Source organism: Macrobrachium rosenbergii, chromosome 18, assembly GCF_040412425.1.
Source record: "Macrobrachium rosenbergii isolate ZJJX-2024 chromosome 18, ASM4041242v1, whole genome shotgun sequence".
Classification (NCBI taxonomy): domain Eukaryota; kingdom Metazoa; phylum Arthropoda; class Malacostraca; order Decapoda; family Palaemonidae; genus Macrobrachium; species Macrobrachium rosenbergii.
In genome coordinates this window covers 10,868,838-10,894,558 of record NC_089758.1, presented here as the reverse complement: position 1 = coordinate 10,894,558, position 25,721 = coordinate 10,868,838, and the positions used below count along the sequence as shown (strand labels likewise).

The 25,721-nt window shown below is 36.6% G+C and overlaps 1 protein-coding gene across 5 annotated transcripts; it reads right to left on the bottom strand.

The window, feature by feature from the left end:
- Positions 1-25,363, bottom strand: LOC136848099 (sarcoplasmic reticulum histidine-rich calcium-binding protein-like). 5 transcript variants are annotated; one of them, XM_067120306.1, is made up of 7 exons: positions 25,135-25,356; positions 18,684-18,870; positions 13,975-14,129; positions 11,952-12,095; positions 8,820-8,972; positions 1,853-2,105; positions 1-1,285 (listed from the first exon to the last, which is right to left on the bottom strand). In XM_067120306.1, the coding sequence occupies exons 1-7, from the start codon at positions 25,150-25,152 to the stop codon at positions 1,164-1,166; spliced, it is 1,032 nt and encodes a 343-aa protein (XP_066976407.1). In that variant the 5' UTR covers positions 25,153-25,356; the 3' UTR covers positions 1-1,163. The 5 variants fall into 5 exon arrangements, with proteins under 5 accessions (XP_066976407.1, XP_066976405.1, XP_066976406.1 ...); XM_067120304.1 differs by having other exon boundaries at positions 1-675; XM_067120302.1 differs by lacking the exons at positions 1-1,285; positions 1,853-2,105 and adding an exon at positions 5,609-8,480 and having other exon boundaries at positions 25,135-25,363.
- Positions 25,364-25,721: the final 358 nt, after the last annotated feature.

Sequence of the window (25,721 nt, the reverse complement as noted above, 5' to 3'; positions counted from 1 at the left end):
TCGTTTTTGTTATTTAATATCTGAGAAATCTACATTTAGTTTTGAATATTAATAGATAATTCTACATATGATTTAAAAACAAATCACATCTGTTTATGGCATGACGGTAAATGGAAGATGATAATGAATCTGCTCACTCGATGACTGGTATGAAATCAACAAAAGATGAATGTCATTGAAGATGTACCGAGATTCTCTTTAAATGAATCATTCTTTTGTTATTTTAAGCTTTTGTTTTATTTCTGATCCAAGCAAGACAATCATTATATGCTCCATCAAATTAGAGACGGGGGAATGCCCCCCCTCAGGTGAACTTGCCGAAGTTACCGAAGCTCTCGAAGTTGTGTGCTTGGAGAGGCTGGAATCCGTAATGGACTCTGACGGGAGGCGCACCCGCGGAAGACGCCGTTGGGTGGAACGAGGATGCTGCCACCGGAGGTGCTCGTGGGGCCACCAACTTCGGCGAAGGATAGAAGCCGTAGGATGCAGAAGACTTCTCCCTGGACGCTTGAGGAGCAGGGACATAGACAGGGGCAGGGCCAGAAGCAGGGTAGGTAGGAGCAGGGTCAGATGCAGGGTATGCAGGTACAGGGCCATCATGCTTGGCAATTGTTGACACTGGATGGACGTTGGAGTGGGATCCGTAGCCCCCGTGATCATGATGGCCGTAACCTCCTGCAGTTTGGAAGGCCGATTAGGTTTGGGGGATATGAGCACTAATTACAAAATGGAAAGGAATAACTGAAATGAGCACAGCAAAACCACAAGAGTAAAAAAGAAGTTAGATTTCGAGGCCGTTTAAAAATTCTGGATGTTAGTGAATCAAGTCAGATTCGTAGAAGTAATGTACAGTTTTAAGATTAGTTCCAGAATGGAGGTTGAATGCATTGTCAGTTATTTTATTAGAAAGAATAACGAAATGTTAATTGTTCAGCAAGTAAAAATAACTATCTCGTACTTGAATTAAATTGAAAATAACAGCACGTCGTTTCGCCGGGCGAAAGTCAATGCATTTGAAAAGCCGACAATAAATTTTTATTGAAAACTGAATGTCACTGCCTACTTAACGTGTTCAATGCAGAGCATCAATTAAGCGGCCAAGGAATGTTATATTATTGGGCAGTTCCTGGAAGAGTTAGTAAATCATTCTTATTGAATGGTTATCAGAAGTAAGGGTATGGGAAAGAGTAAACAGGTGGAGGAAGAAGAGGGGCGCAGTAATCTCGCCGATAGCAGTACACTGGCACTGGCATTCTGGGAGCAAATGCCGGGTACATCATGTACCCTGTTTGGAAGAAGTGGAAGGTGGAACTTTACCACATGACAGTAGTTGTTCATGTATATAAATGCAAGATTCCATAATGAAAACTATAATTTTTTTAATGTGTAACAGAATGACTGAGACATACTGCAAGAGCGTGAGGCAATTTATTTTAAAGGAAATGTTATTCATTATATTTGTAATGTAGATTACACGCTGATGGGCCATCAGCAATATAACAATTTTAAGATATATAACTATATTTGTATAAACATATATATATATATATATATATATATATATATATATATATATATATATATATTTATATATGTATATATATATATATTATATATATACATATGTGTGTGTAATTTATTTTAAATGAAATGCTATTCATTATATATGTAATATTGCAGATTATGCAATGATGGCCCTTGAGCACTGTAACGATCGTAAAGTTTTTCCAAGACCAGTAGATATGTGGTTACAGTTACGTTGATTAGAGATGACAAACATTAAACAGATAAAGAAATAAAATAACTATTGTTTTGCCCTACCGTTTACACCTCAACCATAAAGTTATCTTACCATGGCCATGATGGTCGTCGTGGCCGTATCCGTGGCCATGGTCGTCATGGCCATACCCATGATGGTCATGGTCATCATGGCCGTAGTCGTCGTGGCCATAATCCCCCTTGTATCCTCCCTTCTTACCGTAGGAACTCTTGTCCCCGTAGTGGCTCTTGTGGTCATAGTGGCCTTTGTGGCCCTTATGGTCATCGTGGTATTTGCCCTTCTCGTGATCACCTTTTTTTCCGTACTTGTCGTGGTATTTTCCTCCCTACGGAATGGGAGAGAATAGAGACGGCATGAAAGTGAAGAACTCTGTTATTTTTGTGTAAGATCTAGCTCAAATTCGATGTCATTGCTGGTATATATATATATATATATATATATATATATATATATATATATATATATATATATATATATATATATATATATATATATTATATATGTGTCTCTGTGTGTTTTGTCTTTACCGTAGTCTGGCGACGTCCTCGAATATGAAAAGACTTATATGTAATGATCACAAAAATAAGCCATGTATTTTGGTTGGCATTGCTCTTTAACCTTGATCACTGGTAGATGTGGAAAGAAGGTAGGTCACCTACCTTCGTTTCACATTTTCCACTGACCAAGATTGAAGCTGAGGTATGTGGCTTTCGTGTTTAAATATCGTAACATCATTCTGTATGTATATATATATATATATATATATATATATATATATATATATATATATATATATATATATATATATATATATATATATATATATATACACACACATACATACACAGTATATTTATATATATTTATATGTATATATTGTGTGTGTATATGTATTGCTTAAAGCACCATATAGGCTATATTCACAATTCTTTGAGCTTTGAAATAACCTCGAAATAAACTCCATGTCTGAATCCACCCTCGCCCAGCTTGGAACCATGATGCTTAGTAAAGGTACCTTACTCCAAGATATTTTATATGGTAATGGTACTGCATTGTATATGTATATGTATGTATATATATATATATATATATATATATATATATATATATATATATATATAATATGTATATATATACACATTACCATACAACTCCCCCCCCCCCCCTTAGAGAAGTGCTGGCAAGTGTTAGACCTCGCCAAGTTTCTTTGAATGAATCTCCTATCCCCGCAGTGTGCTCTAGGGCGTCTGGCATTTTTAAATGGTAGTTATTTATGTTTACACGAAAACCACGCTGCATAATATATAATTTTGCTTATTTTTGTGTTTTATCTGTACTTGTCGTTACTTCTTTTCTCTTCGCTGCTTTCCTTTCTGTCTCATATAGGCATCTTGCATACAATTATTCGTACGTGTAATAATTCTTGTGTACATGGATGTAGGTGCATTAGTATGTTTGCAAGTATTTTTAAGATAAAAACTTATAGATGTTTGGATCTAATTTTTGTAGACTAGAAAATGAGAATCATAATATAGACAAGTAAGAATGAGACGTTGTTTGAAGTGCAGGATGCCAAGAATAAAAGTGAATAAACAAACGTCTTCTTTGTTCGAGTAAAGATACTGTAAATATAAAAAAAAATTAGTAATTTATGAAAGAGAGCGCTAAAATGCGTAAGCTTCCATCTTCACTTTGTTTAGTATGTGTACGTCTGTGACTATGTTAATGCACATTAGGGTTTTCATACATGAAAATATATATTTGCAAGGCCCAATCGAGTTGTACGCCGGTGAAACTTTTGCGTACCGAAGACATAAGTCCTTTTAAGAGCATTTTGAAAAGTTCCTTTCAGAACCTTTCCCTTTCCTTTCCATCCTTCACCTCTTCTTTCATAACTGTCCAAAGAGACAGACACATCTGGCATCCCGGCGAGCAAACGAAGCATTCGTCTTTCCTATTGCAGACTGAATTGGGGAACAGAGTTCAGCTTATTACGAGAAGGCAGTTTTTGCTCGACCCCTTCTTACTCGATTTTTCAACTGCTTGCAAAAGAAATGAGATAAAGAGTTTGCTCAAGTAATGAAGCTGGTCTTTCATCCTTTTATATCTTTATTTTTTTGTTTGCTTTCATTGAAATCGTCAAGCAGTTGGAAAAGAGAGATTTTTTTCTAACCGGCGTAACAGAAGATTTAAGTGACTAATATTTTTGCGCCCGCCAGGGATCGTAATTGGCGTGACGTAAGTTTTAAATGTGCGATAATTCCTGGCATGTCTGAAATTGTAATTGGCATTCTCTAAACTCTTGTGTAAAATTCGCTCGAATTTAATGAAAGGTGTGTGAAGAGTTTCATGTATGTATGATAAAAAACTCTTTTTACTACTACGGTATGAAAGTTAGAGTACATTAAGTAGTCTGATTCCCATTGTAACTTATGACATTTTAATTTAGCAGCTTTAACCATTTGCTTCATCCGTCGTATTATTTCCATCACAGTAATGAAAATTACTTAAAAATTAAATATTCCAGGAAATATGCTTTATGTGTACGTTACGAACAAAGCATGCAGTCGACATCTTGGCGATGTTGCCTTTGCAAAAGAAAAATACAGATCATGAATAAATCAGCAATAACATTCCAGGTAATGTTTTAGTATTAATTGCACGTTCTAATTTTAGAATTCAGATGAATGGGAGGTGAGCAGCTGAGAGTCCTTAGATGAGAGTGAGACACAATAGTTGGCTGAGGCGGGAAGCGTAGGTAGTTGCAATTATGGGAGTTGGGAGAAGTAGGATGACTAAGAATTAACCTGCTTAAGCAGAAGAGAGAATTCAGGCGTAAGGGTCTAGAAATGTTTTATCTGTTTTAAATATGGATGTAGCTGATTTACTGAAGGTTTCATATATATTTTTCCTTTGTGATTAAATTTATTTTAAAATGAAAATAAAACTACTGACATTTCTCAATTATTCAAAGCTATCATTATTGGGGCTGTAGTTAATATTATTGCTACTGTTAACTAATGGTGGTGTTTAGACTCTTATGTATACGTGGACGTACAGTATGTCTGTATGTATGTTTTATTATTATTTTCATAATTTTTTCTAGAATGGACTTGGATATTTCTTCAGATTTCGGTTCCTTTTCAGCTAATCTCCGAATTATTTTATTCCTGTTTTTAATTTTTTTCTAGGGGATTTTTTCCACCTAATCTATTCTGAGGATAATGTTTCGTAGCAAGGACTTTTTCTTTGTCTCAGTTGGACCTTTTCTTGCCAAACTTTGGCATCTGTAACCCACATTCTCTCTCTCTCTCTCTCTCTCTCTCTCTCTCTCTCTCTCTCTCTCTCTCTCTCTCTCTCTCTCTCTCTCTCTCTCTCATGGTCTTTATCCTCTTCCCTGTAAGATTCATGCTATCTTTGATAATCTTTTCTCAACATTTTAACATGGAATGTAAAGATGTTTTTGTTTTCCTTATCATCTGTCAGTAACGGGACTACATTCTTGGAATTAACATCTGGAAAAAAATATTAATAAATAATCTAAAATTATGCAAGATCCGGGTAAAAGGGGAAAGGTTTTAAATATAGGGATACTCGTAGATAAAGATGAAATTAGAATATTAATAACTGAGAAATGACGTAAGGTCCTGTTAAAGGAAACGGAGGTAAAAACGTCAAACGCGATGAAGGTAGAATGCACCTGTGAAAGAAGCTTTTGTTGTTTCATGCTCTTTTACCTGTCTATATTTACGCCTGGCTCGTCTCTCCCATGCCCTGCATCTCTCGTTTTCTTTGCGGGGGTAACTCCTTTGTTTTCTGTATTTCCTCTTTGTGCGCATATATCTGGCCCTTTCTTGTTTTCGCCGTTGGTAAGCCCCAGCTCTTCTCTTATCCCTTTTTATCGTAGCCTGACAGTGCTTGACGTGCTTTTCCAGCTTCCGCAGGGAACGCTTATCGCAAGGATAGATTTCTTTCCTGTCATTTCGTGTATCACGTTGTCGCTGAATTTGTCCAGATAGTTTGATGGACAAGGCAGCCAGGGATTTATATTGCCTTTTGTCTCGATTGGATGCCCTTTTAAGGAAAGTACTTTGGCAGTCTTTCAGGTATTTTCGTAATTTTATGAGATTTTCTTTTTTGCAGACAGTAATTTTCGAGCCCTTCCTCAGACTTCGTCGGATTGCGGCAGAACATTTCGTAAGATATTTCGGAACCTTCCTTAAATCGCCGACCTTACATACCTTTCGTTTGCTAGCTGCTGTTTGTTTGTCCTTCCTGCGACCTTGTTCTTTTACTCCTTTCTTCGATATGACAATGAGTTTTTGGTACTGTTTCTTGTCAGATCTGGATGCCTTCCTTAAGAAATCTTTCTTACACGACAGCAGGAATTTCTTCATTTTACTTAATTTTCCTTCTCCGCAGCCACTTCCCTACGGGCCTGTCGTCTTCTTCCTCTTGACGTTGTCTTGGCAGTGCATCTTATAAGGTACTTTTTAACTTTTCTCAAATCTGTCACTTTGCATTTGGGATGCTTGATACTCTCCTTCCTCTTGTGTCGTCTAGGAGTGACTTTTCGCTCTCTCCTCTGCCGCTTGTGACTTACTTTAGATTCTTTCTTCTTTGGTATTCTCTTGGAGAGAGCAGTCAGTTTAGCATATTTCCTTTTATCACTTCGAGAGGCCTTTTTGGTAAGTGTCCTCTTGCATGATGTCATAAACTTATGTACTTTTGCCAGCTGCCTTGGCCTACACTTTTTTGATGTGGCACATCTGCTCAGGTATCCTGGGATTTTTCTTAGATCACGAATTGAGCATTTAGTTGTGGAGCTGTCTCTCCTTCGTCTTACAGGTTTAATAGCTACTGGCTTATTTAGACTCAGTTTCTCTGACACATTCATAAGTTTTCTGTATTTTTTCTTGTCCCGGTGAGATGCAGTACTGGTGAAAGGGATTTCACACATGAACAGGAACCTGAAAACCTTTGAAAGTTGCTTTTTCTTGCAGGCCTTTGTTTTTGCACAATCACGCAAGTACTTCGGAACTTTTCTGAGATCGTTTAGGTCACAGCGCATCCCTCTGTCTCGTCTGTGCATCTTTTCCTTCTTCCTCGCCTCCTTGTATCTCCCTTTATCAACTATTTCTGTGGACCATCGAAAAAATTTAGCATACTTCCCCCTGTCTTTAGGGGAAGCTGCTATGGTAAAAAAATCTTCACAAAGACCAAGGAATTCTTGAAGTTTCAATAACCGCTTAAGTTTGCAATCTCTCGACTTATAACAGGCTCGTAGGTATTTTGGAATTTTTCTTAGAACATGAATTTTACAGACTGATTCTATACGTTTTTTCTCTTCAACGGTCTCTTCTCTCCACTGTTCGATGTTTTCTCGGGTACTTAACATTTCTGCCTTGATGGTGAGTTCATTATACTTACTTCGATCCCTTTCGGATGCCGTGTGCAAGAAGAACGTCTCACACGACACGAGAAACTCGTAAACCTTCGACAGTTGATTAGTTTCACAGGTCTTGGACCGATCACAAGATCTCAGGTATCTGGGTATTCTTCTGAGGTCTTTGATTTTACATTCTGCTATATTGTCATCTACCCTTTCTTCTTCTTGTGGCTCGCTTTGTTCACCTGGTTCTGTTCCGAGAACTTCTGAGGTCAATATGAGGTTCGTATATTTACTCCTGTCCCTTTCTGATGCATCTCCCAAGAAAAAATCTTCGCATCCCAACAAATAACTGTTTATTTTTAGCAGATGTTCACGCTGGCAGACCTTGGCCCCATATTTCCTTTTAGATTTGCCTCCTTTCAATAATTTTTTGCATCCATTCACATATTTATGCGCTTCTCTTAGATCTTCAATCAGACACTCTGGTTGTGGGTGCTCCTCTTCACTACTACTATCAGTTTTATCTACTTCTTGAATCATGGCTGAAGCCATTGAAAGAAGGCGACTATATTGCCTTTTATCTCGCCGAGAAGCCTTAGACAGGAAAACCATTTCACAGGTTGAAAGGTATTCAAGAGACTTCTCGTAATTTGCAAGCTCACAGGAGGGTCGCCCACTGAGAGGTTCCTTCCGAGAATAACAGTCTTCGATGTAGATTTTCATTTGTCTCAAGTCCTCGACATTACAGATTTCAGCAGCATACTCAGTCTCTTGATATACTTCCTCATCTTCAATAATATTGTTTCTCATGTCTAGTTTCTTTGCTATTACCTTGAGTTTCCTGTATTGTCTCTTATCTCCTCTGGAGGCTTTAGCCAGAAAAGGTATCTGGCAGAAATTCAGATATTTTTTAATCTTGCCCAAGTCCTCCTCACTGCAGGGTGGAGCGCCTTCTTCGGGAGGTCCTACGTCACCAGAATGCTTAATGCAGTACATCAAGTATCTGCGTATCATCCTAAGGTCGTGGACCTGACACTGTTCGTTATAGAATTTGTTTCTTTGGAAGCGAGCTCTTCCTTTCGAACTTCTATCGAGAAGAACGCGTCCAGCGTATCTCATGACCCCGCCAAAGTATTCATCCGGCTTTTGGGTTATAGGGAGGTCCGTCTCTCCATGGCTTTCGTCTTTCGCATTCGAAGAAATATCGTTTATTTTGTCGAGGGCGGATCTCAACCTTGCTATAAGCAATGGCTCTTCAATGTGCTCCTGATTATCTGTGCTACTGGGATATTTATCTACAGTTTCTCCCTAATGGAAAATAAGAGAAAGGATAAACTACATTTGAGCTTAAATTAATAAGTTTTCTGTGATCACTGAAATATTGGATAATGAAAGCATCTATGGGTATGAATAAGGTATGATTGACAGTTAGAAATAGAAATAAAAATTATGTGGCATGAACTCCAACAACTCATTATCTGTATAATTTGGTGTAAGTTTCCAAAGTGTTTCAGAACAAATAAATGAAAATCTTTATGACTGTGAAGTGGAAAAAATGTGCAAAAAGTAGAGCTACACAAACCACCATGAATAAGAGGATGACGATGTGGTCAAAGTAACAAGACGAGCAATGTGGCTTAGCCTTACCTTATACTCTTTACCCTTATAATCCTTTCCTTTGTTGGCCTTGAAATAACTGTCATAATCATCATATTTGTCGTGGTATTTCTTCTTGTCTTGATCATCATAGTACTTTTTCTGGTGGTGATATTCTTCCTTGTGGTACACATTCTTGAAGCCCTAAAAAAACATTTTAGAAAAGCATTGAAGTAATACTGGTTGCAGAGGATTTGTTGTGAAATCTGTTTCAGTAGGATAGTCACTTGTTTTAAACTTATGTATAATAAAGTGTGAATTACAAATATCATATTATTTATCATAGTTTTACCTTATTGGGCAAAGAGACTGAGGGCTCATTTAGGACATAATTTTAAAAGTATTTTGTGGATGAAGATGAAAAATTTTGAGTATATCTTTTTGCAGATGAGATTTTTCAAATCATGGCTGATGACCTTATACAATCTAACAATTATTCAGCAAGGCCCCCAAGCCTGTGTTTTAGTTGAAAGTTACTTTTACGCAATTTAAGCTGAAAAGTGTGCAAACACTGTCATTTTCTTATTTTTCAGGTGTGTAATAGTAGGGAAAATAATTATTATCGCCAATTACTTTAAATTTTTTTCTTAGTAAAGAAACAGTATGCAAAGACTGTTGACTTCTTCACCTAAACTCAGAGTTGTTCGCCTCCTTTTGAGGCATCCTCAGTGAAATGCTCTGCTCTGCAAGAAAATGTAACTGGGATTGATGACTTCAGACTGGATGGACTAAGTTTTATTGCTGGGGGCCAGGTTCAGAATACCAGCCTCAATCAGTGATCTGAATTTTCATTGACTGATGGGGTGAATGGATTGTCCTGGGAGTAAGTATATGCTCTCTCCATCCTTAATGCTGTCCTGGTCACTGATCCCGAGGGCTAACTGGCCACCCGACTAGAACTCGCTGTTGGTTGGCTGGTTTAGGGTAGTGTGGCTGCTTGGTATGCTCCTCCTGAAGTGGGTGATGCCTTGAAGAACATGCTGTTCCTTCTGGGGTTTCGCACCCAAGGTTAGTGTTGCTCCTGATGGGGTTACTGGTCCCTGAGGGCTTGCTGCTGAAGATTGGTACTGCTGCCGTGGGTATTCAGAAGATATTATGAGTCTGCAGCTTGCTGAATGTTGATAGAAGGGGGCTGACAGCTGATGGAGCCCACTTCTTTAAGCTGGGTTATCTTGGAGTTGGTCCCTGTGAACTGTTTGGGTCTGATTATCTTCTGCAAGGGAGGCCTCATGTTGTGTGCTTCAGTGAAGTGTTGAAAATTTTGGTTTCTGTAAAAGTGTAGTGTCACAGGATAGAGGGGGTCCTTCCAGTGTAGGTGTTGGAGTCGACAGTAAAATTCCTACTACTTTGGTGGTGACCTCTCAGGGATCCTGGTCTCTGTACTATTCTGCATTACCAAGGATCTTATGCAGATTGCATTATGATCTTTTGCACACCCACAGGAGCAGCTCCCCATCAAGATCAGTGCATCCCTCCAAAAGCAGACTTCAGCCATGCAACCTTAAAACAGCTACCCACCAGCAAGTTCCAATCATCTCTTAACTGACTAGCTCTAAGACCAGTGACCAGAGCAGCACTGAGGATGGTAAAACCATTATTGTGCTTCATCAAAATTAATGGCCTTCTTATCTAGAGTGATTCAACTTCATAGAATTTTTGTCTTTCTCTTCTCTTGCCACTTAATATTTGTAAATCATATGCACTTTTCACAAACCTATCATAATCCATTCTTTCTGCATGGCCATATTGGTTCAGAAAGCTGATATATTATTGCAGTTGCTATCCTTTATACCATTTTATGTATGCCGTCCCTTTTACTATTCAATAATGTTTTGCACACACTGGTCCTTTTCTTGCTTCACATATTCTTTGTCTATCTTTCATCTTCCCATTATCCACTTTATTTTCTCCCAAATATCTGTACAAATCAACTGCTTTCATTTTTTCATTATTCATATTAACTATTCATTATTTCCTCTTCTTAGTTTCTATTCGTCCTCACAGTCTTACTCATGCTCACATTTATTCTTAACTTTCTTCTTTTGCCAACACTTTCAGACTGTTTTATTAGTTTCTGTAGTTTCTGTTTATTATCTTTAATCAGTGTTTTACATCGGCAAATATCAACATTCCATACCTCAGTCGTGACTCAACTTTGCACCTACACCTGTTCTTCTTTCAATGAATTCTCCAATCATTCCATTGGTGAGGATATTAAACAGCCACTTGCTACAATGTCCTTTGCTTCAGATTCCACTTTTACACCGATCGAATCATTCTCTTGTCTACCTGTTCTAATGCATACTTCATTTACACGGTAAAAATTCTTATTTATTTCCAAAAGTTTGTCATTTACGCTATTCATAGTCAAACTTTCCACATTGCTCTCCCAAGTTCATGCATGCCTCATGTATATCAAAATTTCCTTGTCATCACATCCATTTTAACCTTTTTGGGTTGGCCCAAAAAGATAAAGCCTCTGGTTTCTCAGTAAGTATTTAGGGGTAACGTTCGTAGCTCCAAAACGTTTTCATGACCCCAGCAGATGCCGGTACTTAATTGCAGCTGGATGGACTTGTGAGCGATAGTCTAGTAGCAAACTTAGCCCGCGCAATTGTAGCTGAGCTCTGTAATAATCAGCCATGGAGCCCACTGACCCATCCACAGCTTGTGGTGATTGTATAATCTATATTTTCAGTAGAATCTGACAGACCTGAGCAGTTGTACCTTTTTCTGTTAGGAAGTGCCAAGTGCCGGAACCAGAGGATGTTAAACTTATTGGTTCTCTGCAAGTTTTTGTTATGCTGTTGCTAACTCCATTTCTTTTATGTTTTCGAATTTATACGAGTTACTGAAATGTGTAACTAAAAGATACAACACGAGATTTGAGAAACAATGGCTGTATCAAGACCACGTCAGTCAGTATGACCCGTAATTTTGTGGAAGTCTTAAGAAAAGTTTAACGCCAATTGCCCCGGAACATAAATGAAATGTTTTTTTTATACACTACTTGTAACCGGGCCATGGGAGTAAAGGCCAAGCAATTTCATAAGTTCAGCCAGGCATTATCGGAGAAGTTCAAGATGTGGGAAATGGAACACAAAGTACTTTCAGCGACCCTACCTTATCTTTATGACCCTTATTATGGTGACCCTTCGATCCGTAGTGGTGACCTTTCTTTCCCTTCTTGCCTTTGTGTTCGTCGCCGTAGTACTTGTGCTTGTCCTCGTGGCCTTTGTAATGCTTGCCGCCTTTGTCATGATAACCCTGATTTGAAGAAATTTAGTGTCTATGAAAATCCTTTAAAACATCATGCTGCTATTTTTCCTTTGAAATATAAAAAGACAATGTAAATAAAATAAAATGTTAAAATTTTAGTTGAATAGTTAGTTAATATAAATCAGTGTATTATAGGATTTTCAAAATAATCCTAGCTTGCTTGGTTATTTTCATATAGGTCTAGTTAGGATTTTGAAAACAACCTTAAGAAAAATTTTGGATTACATTTTTAGAAATTCTTGAATACGGCAGTAACCTTTTAAAGGAAAATCCAGATACCGTTACATTTCTTAAAAAAAAAAAAGTTCTTTTGATTAGTATTGAAATTACAATTTTTCATAAGTACCTGAATGTTTGTTATAGTTAGGTCGAAGAGGAGGGTGTCATAATTGTAATATTAGACACGGTAAAACAACCGTTGACGTAAAATTTCAATAAAACCCAGAGGGGTGGGATGGGTGGAAAATTTGATGCGGAAGGAGAAGGATAAAAGGATAGTCTCTTGGAGGGTCAAAAGAGTATGGACATCGAAGATTCGCGTGGAGACCGGAATGAACTAGCATAAAACAAAATTGACCTGGAGAGATCTGGTGTAGTGGGTCACAATGGGGCCCTCGAGCCAACAGAGAGTGAATGGAAGAATAATTTTAAGAGAGGGAACAACATGAATTGTACGGAATAGTGATGGTTTCTTCGTGCCAAACATGCGTCTTTAAGATTAGGAATTACAGTTATTGTCTAAGACTGACAGATGACCTAAGAATAAAAAAAAAAACGAAACATTAGAGCTTTGTTATACAGACCCAACTTCATGAAAATCTGTCTCCAGGTTTGTGATAATATTAGAGTGTACATAATTTAATTATAATTAATTAGAATAACGAAGTAGCAATGTTTAAAACAGACAAACAAAAGTGTACAGCCAAACATACAGCCTTGTCAAGAAACTGTAAACTGTAGAAAGAAAAACAGACATTAAATTTTGTGTAAAAACTCGTACCTTACTGTTAAATATACTGAGGTTTATATTGAGCATTAAAAAGACTAATATTCAAGAGCGATTTTGCTGGCAATGTTCGAAAAATAATAAAAAAAAAATTATTGAAAAATATGTATGCCATCTAAACACATAAAAATATATGCATGATAATGAAGTTGATGAGAGTAACATTGTCATAGTAAGCGCACGTTCTTATTGCATTAGCCCCAAGGTCGTGAGCGTCCCTTGTAAGCTCTGGAAAATGGAATCCATTAATAAATGGAAGTCATCAATTCTAAATGATTACCTTTTTACAACCAAGGTTCTTATAGTTTTCTCAACGTAAACGGGCAGATAAATCAAGAAAATTAATGCTAATGGCACGTTATAAAGTTGTACCAGTTTTCGGAGAAATAGTTTGTAATCTCATTCTAAGTGAACGAAACAAAACGAAAAGGTTCGTTTTTACCGAATTTTACCGCGACATAATTTCGATTTCCAGAAGAGCAACAGGTGCACTGCCCCACTTTGCAAGAAAAGATTTCCCAGATGGTCTTATCGAAAATCGAAAGTTCTTAGCGAAGTCGAGTACCTTTTTCTTAAGTGCAACGTCAAGAAATTGTAAGTTTAGAGCGAGATCAAATCCAGTTGGCACCCCGGGCGATATCAGAATATTTAATCAATAGAGAAATAGTCAGGAATAGACCGGGAATGAAACCTATAAATTTACATTGATATTCTCTCTCTCTCTCTCTCTCTCTCTCTCTCTCTCTCTCTCTCTCTCTCTACCAACTTGTAAGTGATGTGCAGCAGTTTAGAGCCATTAAAAATCATAACAAGAACAGTAATGAAGCGAAGACAGAACGTCTTCAGTTGAGGTAAACTCACTTTTTTATGATCCTTGCCATAGTCTCCTTTATGCTTCTTCTTGTGTCCTTTTTCCTCCTTGTGTCCCTTTTTCCCTTTGTAGCCTTTCTTGTCGTGGTATTCGCCTTTGTATCCTTTGTGCCCTTTGTGATGCTTGCCGTATCCTTTGCCGTAACCTGTGGAAAAGGAGGGCTTGTTAATGAAGTGGTTTCAGTTATCTTCTCAGACTAATGAAAATGTCACTAATCTTGGAAGATCTAGAGGAGAATATTGTCTCGGAATAATTGCTGTAATGTGAAGTTCTGCTAAACCATGCGTTGTTCATGCATTATAGCATTCTACATCATTTAACTAATTTGCAGGAATAATTCCAATTAGTGATCTCTATGAACATTTTACAAAGACACACAGTTTTACAAATGAGGAATTTTTGGAAAACGAATATAAGAAAAGCCATCGTTACATCTTGGAAGTAACATTCTCTTCATTAAAATGACGCAATGGTAAACTCGTCTCGTATTTACTTAATATATGAATAAAGCCTGTAAGGTATATGTATATATATATATATATATATATATATATATATATATATATATATATATATATATATATATATATATATATATATATATATATATATATATATATATATATATATATATATATATATGAGAACGGAAAACGTAGGAGTGTGTATACTTTAATATCATAGGTGGTATGAACTTAAAGTATAGGTCGTTGCCGCAACAAGGCAAGTTCGGGAAATGAGTCGATACAAATTGTGAAATGCAGGAAGTGGTTCCTTCCAACCTCTTCGAAGCTTTGATCTATGTATGAACTACTGAGAACCCGCGGTTGAGCTGAAGGATATCTTGGCTACGGTAAGACCCTTTCTAAAATCCCAGCACATCTGGTGGGGATTAAGTGCCTTTGAGAAACTATAAGATATCTGGGATAAGATCAGTCAGTCTGAAAATCAGGGAATATCTCGGGGTAGGGTAAGCCCTTATTGGAGGGACCGGGCTTATGTAATAGGATTATGAAATGTCCATTTAACTGATACTTATTACAGCGGAATTAATGACATCATTAGCTGAGATATTTGGCTTTTAAAACTGAACAGTATATATATCATTAGATTTGTCCTGTGGTGTTAAGGGGGTTCAATTACTAGTGGTGAATGTGTGTTTCTATTTCCTTTTGAACTGGGTAGCTATTCAGTGTAATCCGATGTGTGTTTCACGCAATGGCCATAACATCCTACAGAAATGATAGAAAGCTGAACGAGATTTTATCCATACTAGAATTATCACTGGAACAGTTATGAAATACTTTTGCATATAATATATATACTCGTGTACATACATACATACATACATATATATATTATATATATATATATACATATATATATATATATATACATACATACATATATATATATATATATATATATATATATATATATATATACACACCCATACATCCACACACAATTTTATATATATATATATATATATATATATATATATATATATTAATATATATATATATATATATATATATATATATATATATATATATATATATATATATATATATATATATATATATATATATATATATACACACACATATATATATCGATCGTGTGACGCAGAAGACCTCTCTGAAAACTTCGCCAATCATGACGTTTTTGGGCTTTGCCTTCCGGAAATCTGTACTCAGCCATATATTTAGTTGCAAATGTCAGCTGTATTGTGGCAGTTGTAAGTTGCTGATCACTGCCATCTCTATACCTCCTAACTTCCCCGTGTTCTTCTTCTTTGTAGATCAGTACCTGGTATAATCCATTTTGCTTCTTTGACTGCCATGTATGTATGTATATATATATATATATATATATATATATATATATATATATATATATATATATATATATATATATATATATATATATATATATATATATATATATATATATATATATATATATATATATATATATATATATATACTATATATATATATATATATATATATATATATACTGTATATAAATGTGTGTGTATTGCATATATACACAAATATGTAATTTTAATTACCACAGTGCCCTTTTAACTTCTCGATTTCTTAACACTTTGGAAATTTTTGTCACTACCAAGCCAGCTCATTACGTGTTAATATGACAACGTTGCTATCCCACGCCCTGCCCCCTGTCCAAAGGGCTTTACTGCCGACGACGGCCTATGTCTTTTCTTCGTGGTAATACATCTGTATGCTAAAAAAAAAAAATGTTGCATAACTTCTCTTCGCGAATGGCCAGAGGTACAGGGAACGAAGTGACAAATGATTTCTGTTAGGCAAAGATCTTCGACGTTTATTTCAAGATGACTCCAATATTTTTCTTCGATTTCTTATCATGTTTTTTCTTGTTTTAATTACAATTACCATTTTCTGAGACATATTTTAATGTATTGTCATATATATATATACTGTATATATGTGTGTGTATATATATATACACATATATATTATCTGTTAATTTTCCAGTGGGTATTTTTATTATTAATCTAATGAAATACCAAATGCGTCGGTGTCATGAGAGTAAATTTCTTAGTAAAAACATATTATATAAGCAGTATCACCAGTCTTGAAAAATGTAATATGGAAATATAGGCTACACGATTCACTAGATAAAAAATGAATGTGTAGGTGATCCTTGCCTTGTCTTTTTTCAAGGTTACCACCTCCCTTCAGGTAAAAAGAATTAACGGTAAAAATTATTTATAGAAACGTATGTATACATACATACATACATATATATGCATTTATGTGTATACATATACAAATGCATATATATACATATGTATGTATACATACATATGCATTTATGTATATATATGTATGTATATATATATATATATATATATATATATATATATATATATATATATAAAACACGGTATAAATTGTCTATAAGCGGCTGTTGCGTTGAAGATGACTCTTTGATGAGAGTTTGATAGAACCCAAAGCGGCGTCGAGCTAAAGTTTAATCCGATTAACAATATAATTGAAGCGATATGGGATCTGCAAGCATTTCTCAGAAGTACAGGCCCTTGATGTAAGGTGATTGGTCCATCTAAGGTATTCAGAGAGAGAGAGAGAGAGAGAGAGGTGTATGGGTTGGTTGATAGGGGGAGAGAGCGGGGATATTTATAGCCAAAAGGTAATGAAAAGAATTGTTGTGAAAAAGAAAATAGGTGAAAATTGTAATTTAGGAAAGGATTTTTAAATTAATAGGCAAAAAAAAGTGGATTGTGGCTGGCCTGATTCTACAATTCACGGTTTATTTTACATTTTTTGCAGAACCAAATATATTTTTATCGTTTTAATTTGCTAACAGTGTTTCTAGATTAGTTTAAGAAGCCTGAAGAATCTAAGTACAGGGTTTTCTTTTTCAGTATGAAAGTGGTAGAATTTCACTTGATGAGCTTAGAATGAACAAGTAATAAACGTAGATCTGTATCGTCGCTGTAAACGTAGCTGTAGCTATTATTGTAGTGTTCGCCCTGAAGTATTTATTAATATAATGGTTGAGGCGCACGAAAAGGTTAGTGGAAGTTGATTAAATTCCACCGTATTGGTTATGGATGCAGGGTATTTGAGTTCTGTTTTTCCACACGAGGAAGCCTTCCCATGAAACAGGGTAAAAGCACTATTGGTTTTCAAAGCGAATCACCACAAAATAAATTTACAGAGTATGAGACAATGAAAAAAAAAAATAGTTTCATTGGAATGTTCTGTGAAATAAAGGACTTCGACTGTGAATACTGATTCAAAACGATAGGATGACTGAATTAACAGAAAAAGGAAATCCTGTGAAAACGAAGCACATGCTAATCTTTTGCGAGGGCGACAAGGCCGAAGACGTCAAGGAAAGAACCTCCAAAGGAGTGACTTCGTTTGAGTGTTGATTTATGACATCATATCGTAGACGTTCAGATATGCAGGCGAAGGAAGAGAAATAGTAAGGAGGAAGAGTGCGAAGAAAAGGAAGGATGAGGAGAGAACGCTAAGGATGAATAAACAAATGGAGACCAATCGCTATTTTATGTTGTCTAATAAAAGAAGGGAAGAGGAAGAAGGAAATACGAAAGTAAATGAATCGGAACTCAGTCTGCGTTGGTGCCTTATGTAAATAAAACTGAAATTAAGTTCCGAACTGCGGGGTATAAATATTTCACGTAGACGTGATGGCAATAAAACAAACAATCATTGTTTTCACTGTACACATAATATAGGTCAGTAGTGTTTGCATGTTTTCCATTGGTTTGAATGCAATTTTGTCGCTTGTGAGACCGGGATAAGTTAGTACTATTGCAGCCTGTTTGAGACTCATAAAACATGTGAGAACGACGATATCCGAGGGAGACAGGTACATAGAGAGAAAGAAATATGAATACATAAGCAAACATAAAACTGATGGTGGTTTAGTGAATGAACTTGGAATATTATTACAGGCTCGAGGTGAGAAATGCAAAATTTACAGGCATCGGGCTCCTCGTTCGTTAGTAAATAAAACATCTTCCCATGCTTATGAGGCCCGAAGACATTGGAGAAGCGACAAAGGATATTTAGGGAAACAGATACCTCTATTTTTCCAAACGCATCGGGAATCGAACACAGGAACTAAGCGTTCCAAGTACACAAACAGGAGTCTTTACCTGAGGCTGACGCTTGAAGGTCAGGGGCTGCAACTACGGAGATTTGCTGGCTCTCTGCAGGCACTGCTACGGATGTGTCTCCGCGGATCCAGGGGTTCTCAGTCCCTCCATCGGTTTCCTCCAGGTCCTCCGTGCCAGATCCGGATACACATGCCGCAGCTGTCGCTACTAAAAGACCAACTGTTACCTGTCGGTGGAGAATACACGAGTTTGTTTTAGTGTGTGTTGTTTGGAATAATATTATAGTTCATTTCAGCAGACATGTAAGCATAGAAACATTTACGTGTTAGTATAATTGTTCAACAAATATATGCAGAAAATGCCGTGCACATGCTCTCTCTCTCTCTCTCTCTCTCTCTCTCTCTCTCTCTCTCTCTCTCTCTCTCTCTATATATATATATATATATATATATATATATATATATATATATATATATATATATATATATAGGTATATATTTTTTTATAAATATGCATATATATATATATGCATATATATATATATATATATATATATATATATATATATATATATATATATATGTGTATATATGTGTATATATTCATATATGTATGTATGTATTCCAACAGTAGAACACTTCTCCTAACAAACATGGCTCTAGAGGGAAGACAAGATGATGATTGCAGATTAAGACCCAAGCAGAAAATATCCACAACATAGGCACTGCATACACCTACCCGGGAAGTTTATCAGCGCTCTTGCTTCCTGAATTCTGAGGCCTCTCCTTTTCAGTACCTCTTACACTCCATCTCACCTGAAATTTATACGCCATACTCTCCTGAGCCTTACAAATCTACATCTGCTCTCCTTTTTTGACTTCGCAAAACCATGATGACGTACATAACGTACCCTCTTCTCCGCCCACTTTTACACCAAACTGAGTACGCATCCATCTGCAAATTCTAACACGTGCTTCACCTTTATCATGAAAACTAAATTTAATTATCGCTCTCACAAACTTTTCTCATATACAGAATATCCTCAACACTCTCTGCATTGTATTTCTATTAATTTATAAAAGTTTTTTGTAGGTCCACATAGGCCACATTCAGCTTTATCCTTTTACTTTCACACTTCTCACATAACTGTTCCATACTGGCATTTGCTCCACGCGACCTCTTAGTTGTCTAAACTGACATTGTTCTTCTGCTGTCAATCCCTTCGTCATCCTACCACACACTTTCCATGGCATACTATTCAGTTTAATGTTTATATAACTCTTATATAGTGTCCTATGTCACTTTTACCCGTATACAAAACATGATTATTCTTATTAACCCACTCATTCAAAATATTTTCCTCATTCAAACGCACTTTATTTTCTTTGGTCAGTAACTAATTCATAATTTATGTTGAATATCTTCAACTCCTGGTGTCTCTGTGTTCATCAGCCGTGTTAATGGCGCTCATATGATAAAGAATTATATACACGAATATTTTTGTGATTTTTTAGGTGCGCTAGAGGCCATAAGATTCGTCTAGTTTATATATGTTGGTATAATGGATACCTTCGAGTTGCTTTTTATTTTCAAATATAAAGTCGATCAGTCAAAAAGGAGAAATAATCTATCTTAAAGTAAGCAACAGAACGCTTAAAATAACGGGTATCGAGCTAGAAAGATGATATTAAAGAAGATAGGTATAGAACTCTTCGTGGAAGAAATTATAATACTGTATGTGCATAATAATATATATATATATATATATATATATATATATATATATATATATATATATATATATATATATATATATATATATATATATATATATAATATATATATTTGAATGTTTGTTATAGAAATCCGAACCGCTTGACAGACCGGACAAAATTTGGCATGCGGCCCTTATGTGACCCCCAGGAAGATTATAATTCAAAATCAAACCCCTTCCCCCATGACAGACATTAAACTAGACAAATTGAATGAAACTTTCGTTTTTACCAAATCCGTCAGGTTTTCCTTATGCTGCTTTATGGATTAATGGTCATTTTTCGCCTGAGCGCGCCAGGTTTTCTTCCTGGCACTGTCAGACGTATGATTAATCTGCAGCAATAAGTCCCCTGTAACATCAATTTTTTTATCAGAATTTATGTGGATTTTGATAATAATGTATGATAATTATTAATATAATTGTTTATTACCTCGATAAAATCAACATTGAAAACCTATATCGGTAAAATTTTTTATGATAGACCATTGAGACTTCGGCCTACACTTTCCCTCAGAAACGCCAGAGGAAACTGAAACGCGTTAGTTAAAACACGCAGGTAACGTAAAACATTTGCCGCTCGTTTTATAGTGTTTAAAATTAACATCGCGATAATAATTTAGTATTTATGCAGCCAACGGACACTGTATCTTAATATGTTATGGATATTCTGAACCTATCCGCCAAGCTGACAGCCTACCATCTTGGTTTTATGCGATAACAATCGCATACCAGTCTTGAAACCGAGGTGGTAATCAGGCGACTGAACAGTCGCTGGTTAACTGAAGTGCGTGTGCCCAACCACACTTCGTCCCCGTCGAGTAGACTAACTGATATGTCTTCCATCAGTTGCGGTTGTGTTTTCGTTATTGCTATGGAATCATACTGTTAGATTCTAACTTGACTGAAAGGGGAGAGAGAGAGGAAGGCTAACGTTAGCACAGGCTTTTCGTTGACGGTGAGGCAGTTCCTGTGTGATATTCGCATTTAAATGTGAATTGATACGATCACTGCCGCGGCATGCTTTTGTTCGTGTATAGAGTATATAATTCGTCCAAGGGTCCCCTACATAGTCTATAAAACGGTTCATCTGTTATTCATTTCCATGAGTGAATCTCTTCACCCTCTAACCTTTCGGTATACGTGAATTTCTGTTCGTTGCGTAAATGCATGACACTGTCACCTTTTCCCCGAGCAGAAAGTCTTCTTTAATGAATTCAAGACAGAATTATTAATCACAGGAAAAACAAGCATTTGCAATGATAATACACATACTTTACACGACAAAACCATTCATAGGAGATGCAGGAAAATTTGTCTGGGTCCTTCAGAGTTTTCTTGGGCAGCACAGGTTGTTCACCTGTGTGTGTGTGTGTATGTATGTATATACAGTATATATATATATATATATATATATATATATATATATATATATATATATATATATATTAAATGTGTGTGTGCATGTGTATGATGTGTGTAGCGGCGAAATGTTGATGTCGAATACAAATGAAAGAAGGAATGTTTAAGCTGCTGAGATGGACAGTCAGTCTGCGTTGCTAATGTGCATTTAATAATAGTGGATAGAGTGAAAGACGTAGAGATGTTAGGTAAAAACGTTTAGCTGTTGTGCAGGGATGGATCAGAGTAATTTGAGATGCTTTGGTTCATTGGAAAGAATGATCGACGATAGACTGGTGAATAGAGCGTATATTTCTGTAGTGGGAAGCAGTAGAGGAAGACCTAGAAAGGACTGGATAGATGGTAAGAAACAGGTATGAGAAAAGAATGGTCTTACTATCCAGCAAGAGCAAGAATGCATGCAAGATAGGCGTGAATGGAACAGTGTGTCGGGGGGTTCGAAACATTGCTAATGTGTAGGCGTATGAAGAAGTTAATTTTGTGGAAGTTTTGCCGAACAGGAGGTTTATTTATAATTCATCAGTTAGCGTGTGAATGTGGCTGTAACTGTAGTGTTTTCTGTAACAGGGATAGGTCGAGAAAAGACAACGCGAGTCACTGCCACGTTCATACTTTTAAACCTAAATCATAGATGAACCCCATTGCAGTAAAACTTCCAGAACATCAGCTGCTTTATACACTTGAACAAAATGCTCATCAGAAGCTCGTCGAACTCTCCTACACTCCCTATTCTATTCACCTTTATCTGACATGCACTTTTGCACTTCTGGTTATATGCACTTCCGTCCTAATAACTCTTTCACACTTCTGTCCAACCCTTCTTAAAATCTTCCTCTCAACCTTCAACCTAACCCTTATGAATTGATATACATTTTACCAACGAATCTTCGTTCATTCTTTCCAAAGGATCAACCCATATGAAAGCATTCTGATCTATGTTTCCACCAATCTAACCTTCTTATTATATCCACGTTTCGTGCAATCAGTTTTTCCGCGGTAGCATATGCCATACAAGAAGTTCATCTCCTCAACTTTACATTACAGATACAAACACACACACACAAACACACACACACATATATATATATAATCTGAAAGAAATTTCTGAATATATCTTCTACTATATCTGGGTGTTAGTATGCACTGAAATGTCAGTAATACGTATATCTCGTATTTAAATAAAAAAATCTTTTGAGCATCAGGTGTGCTTGGACGTGCAGAGATGCTATTTTGTATGTGTGTGTGTGTGTGTGTGTGTGTGTGTGTGTGTGTGTGTGTGTGTGTTTTCCTCTGAAATCTGTTAGTTTACTTCAGATTCCGGAGATTCAATGTATAACCTTCATTCCAACATGATTTGCCCTGAGTTTACACATTTGAATTTATTCTATTTCTGTGTGTAATGTTTGTCCCAAGATTTGCGATATGGGTTACACATTGTATTGAGACGGCAGGCGAAATGGATGTTTACATTCAGAAGAACTTAATTATCAAAAAATATAAAATACACTTGATATAAAATACAGCATTGTTGTACTTTACATTAGTTTTCCGCTTGGAGAATTTGTTCCGTGTTATTTGCGAGAGGAAACTTCGCTATCATCTTAATTACGCAAGTAACTAAAGAAAAGGTAAAAACCATTTCCTTTCAAAATTGCTTTCAACCTGTATCATTGGAACACAGTTTCTTATAGAAGTTTGTAGCCAACTTTTGCAAAGCAGTAAATATGATAAGTAAAATCAGTCACTGGTTCACTCCCAAATGTGACATCTCACAAGAACAAATGCACACGATTTCCGTTGTGCAACCAAATATTGGCAAGATGGTGAAAGGCGCCAGAAAAGGCGCTCCTTTGATGCTTCCCTCAGGTTGAGCTTGCAAGAAAAAATCCACCTCGCCTGCGTTGGTGTCAGTCACCTGATGGCACTCTGTCTGTATCGGGTGGCACTTCCCGCACGGGGCCAAATCATTCATCAGTGGGAAGCGCTGAGGAACATGACTGCAGAAATATCGCCTGGCTCAAAATGGCATCTTTATTTTTTTTTTATTTATTTATTTTATTTTATTTTTTTTTTTTTTTTTTTGGCTGATCAAAGAGTTCTGTCGTTGTGCCAGGAATACTATTTAATTACTTTGTTGATGTTGGGAGAACTTTCTTTTTGGTCAGAAACTTTCCGCCTAAAACTTTTTGTTTGGAACGCTTCTCTCTCTTTACGTGTTTTTGCTTATCTTCAAGTGTGTGCGCTCTTGTGCATGCGTTTTTATGTAACTGTCTAGGTGTGTATGCCGGTGTGCGTGTTTATTTGCCAGTTTGCAATTCTGGCTCACGTTCCTGTATATGGGTAGGCCTTTTGCTTACGTAATTGTTACGGTTCATTATCGTTATTCGTGTCTATATTTGTGCGCATGTTTGTGCCATGTTTGTGCTTTCGTTTATGCTCACGTCTATGTTTGTGCTCGCGTTTACGCGAGTATTTGTGTTCAATGTCTTGTTCTATACTTATCTATGTATGAATACGTGATTATACCCCTCTGTATATGCTTGTTTTTATTTTCACTTACGAGGAGGCGGATTTACTACCAAAATAAAAAAAAAAACTCGTCCCACAAGGTGAATGCCAGCTGTAGTACTCACCAGAAATGCCCTGTACGTGTCAGCCAACAGGTGGTCCCTGGGGTCCGTGGTAGGGGGCATTCAACTTCACTATACTGTACCCGTTTACCCGGAGGGCATTTGAGATGCTCTTATATCACTTTGGGTATATTTTAATTTCTGCTACGCTGATTTTATTAGTGTTAATTTTTGTGCTTCTGTTTTATTATTGTTAATTTCAAATCGGTAGCTGCGCCCCGTGCCTGCGCAGGCATCCAATACTTTATGCTATTTTTAAGTAGAAAGCGTTGGCTCCTTGGCTCTTGTTACTTTTACACGTTTGCTACTGCTACTACACTTGCAACTTACCCTTTTTTCCTTCTTTAGTTAATGTTAGTTTGAAAGCTGTTTGGTTACTGAGTGATTTTCTACTTATCGATATTTCATTTAACGTTCACTTTCACTTCGAATAGTCATTTTTTCCACTAAATAATATTAGGGAAGAAAGGAAAAGAGAGAGAGAGAGAGAGAGAGAGAGAGAGAGAGAGAGAGAGAGAGAGAGAGAGAGAGAGAGAGAGAGAGAGAGATGAATTTGTTTGCGTCCATAATTATATTAATGCGAAATGCATCGAATGTATATATAATGCACCACTGAGCTAGTAAAAGAATACAAACAAACAAAGAAGATGGTCAAAAGTCAACATACCCATCGTAAGCCGAGCATTTTCGTGTCGCCAAAGTTTTATCCTACCACAAAGCGATGTTCTTGGTGCGGTGGGTAGGCAACCACTGAGTGTATCACTTCAACTTTCTCCGTATTTATAGAGACTGTTTACCTTCCACCCGAAGGTAAGATGCACTCGAGTTCCCCATCTTCCGAGGCACCATCACTAATGAGGCAGAGATCACGTCCCCGACCGTCCCGAACAGATTTTGGGGGACTCTTGGCTTTCGAAAGGGATCCGAATCTCTCTCTTCGAGATGTAAAGGATCGGAACTCTGTTTTGATTTACATGTCTTGTGGCTCTTCCCCTATTACGACGATCTGTTGTTGTTTTTTAATAAAGAATAGAATTTTCACTTTTGAATAGTTTATTAGTGTCTGCATTCAAATTGAATGGGTGGTAGATTGAAAAAAGAAAATAATCAATTCGTCTCGTCGTTTGACGCTTGGTGCAAGTCAACAGCAGCAATTCTCTTTCTCGTGAGAACGTTAGTGAAAACCTTCGACATGGCCGAGTTTTCAAAAAAAAAACTTTGTTGCTGGGCATAGCTTTTTTGCTATTAACGACG

Bases quoted from the DNA above. Each gene is read 5' to 3' on its own strand.
- LOC136848099 (XM_067120302.1), bottom strand. The intron at 14,130-18,683 runs GTAAAGACTCCT...CCTTTTCCACAG, and splicing joins CCTTCAAGCGTCAGCCTCAG to GTTACGGCAAAGGATACGGC. The intron at 8,481-8,819 runs GTAAGGCTAAGC...ATTTTCCATTAG, and splicing joins ATAAGGGTAAAGAGTATAAG to GGAGAAACTGTAGATAAATA.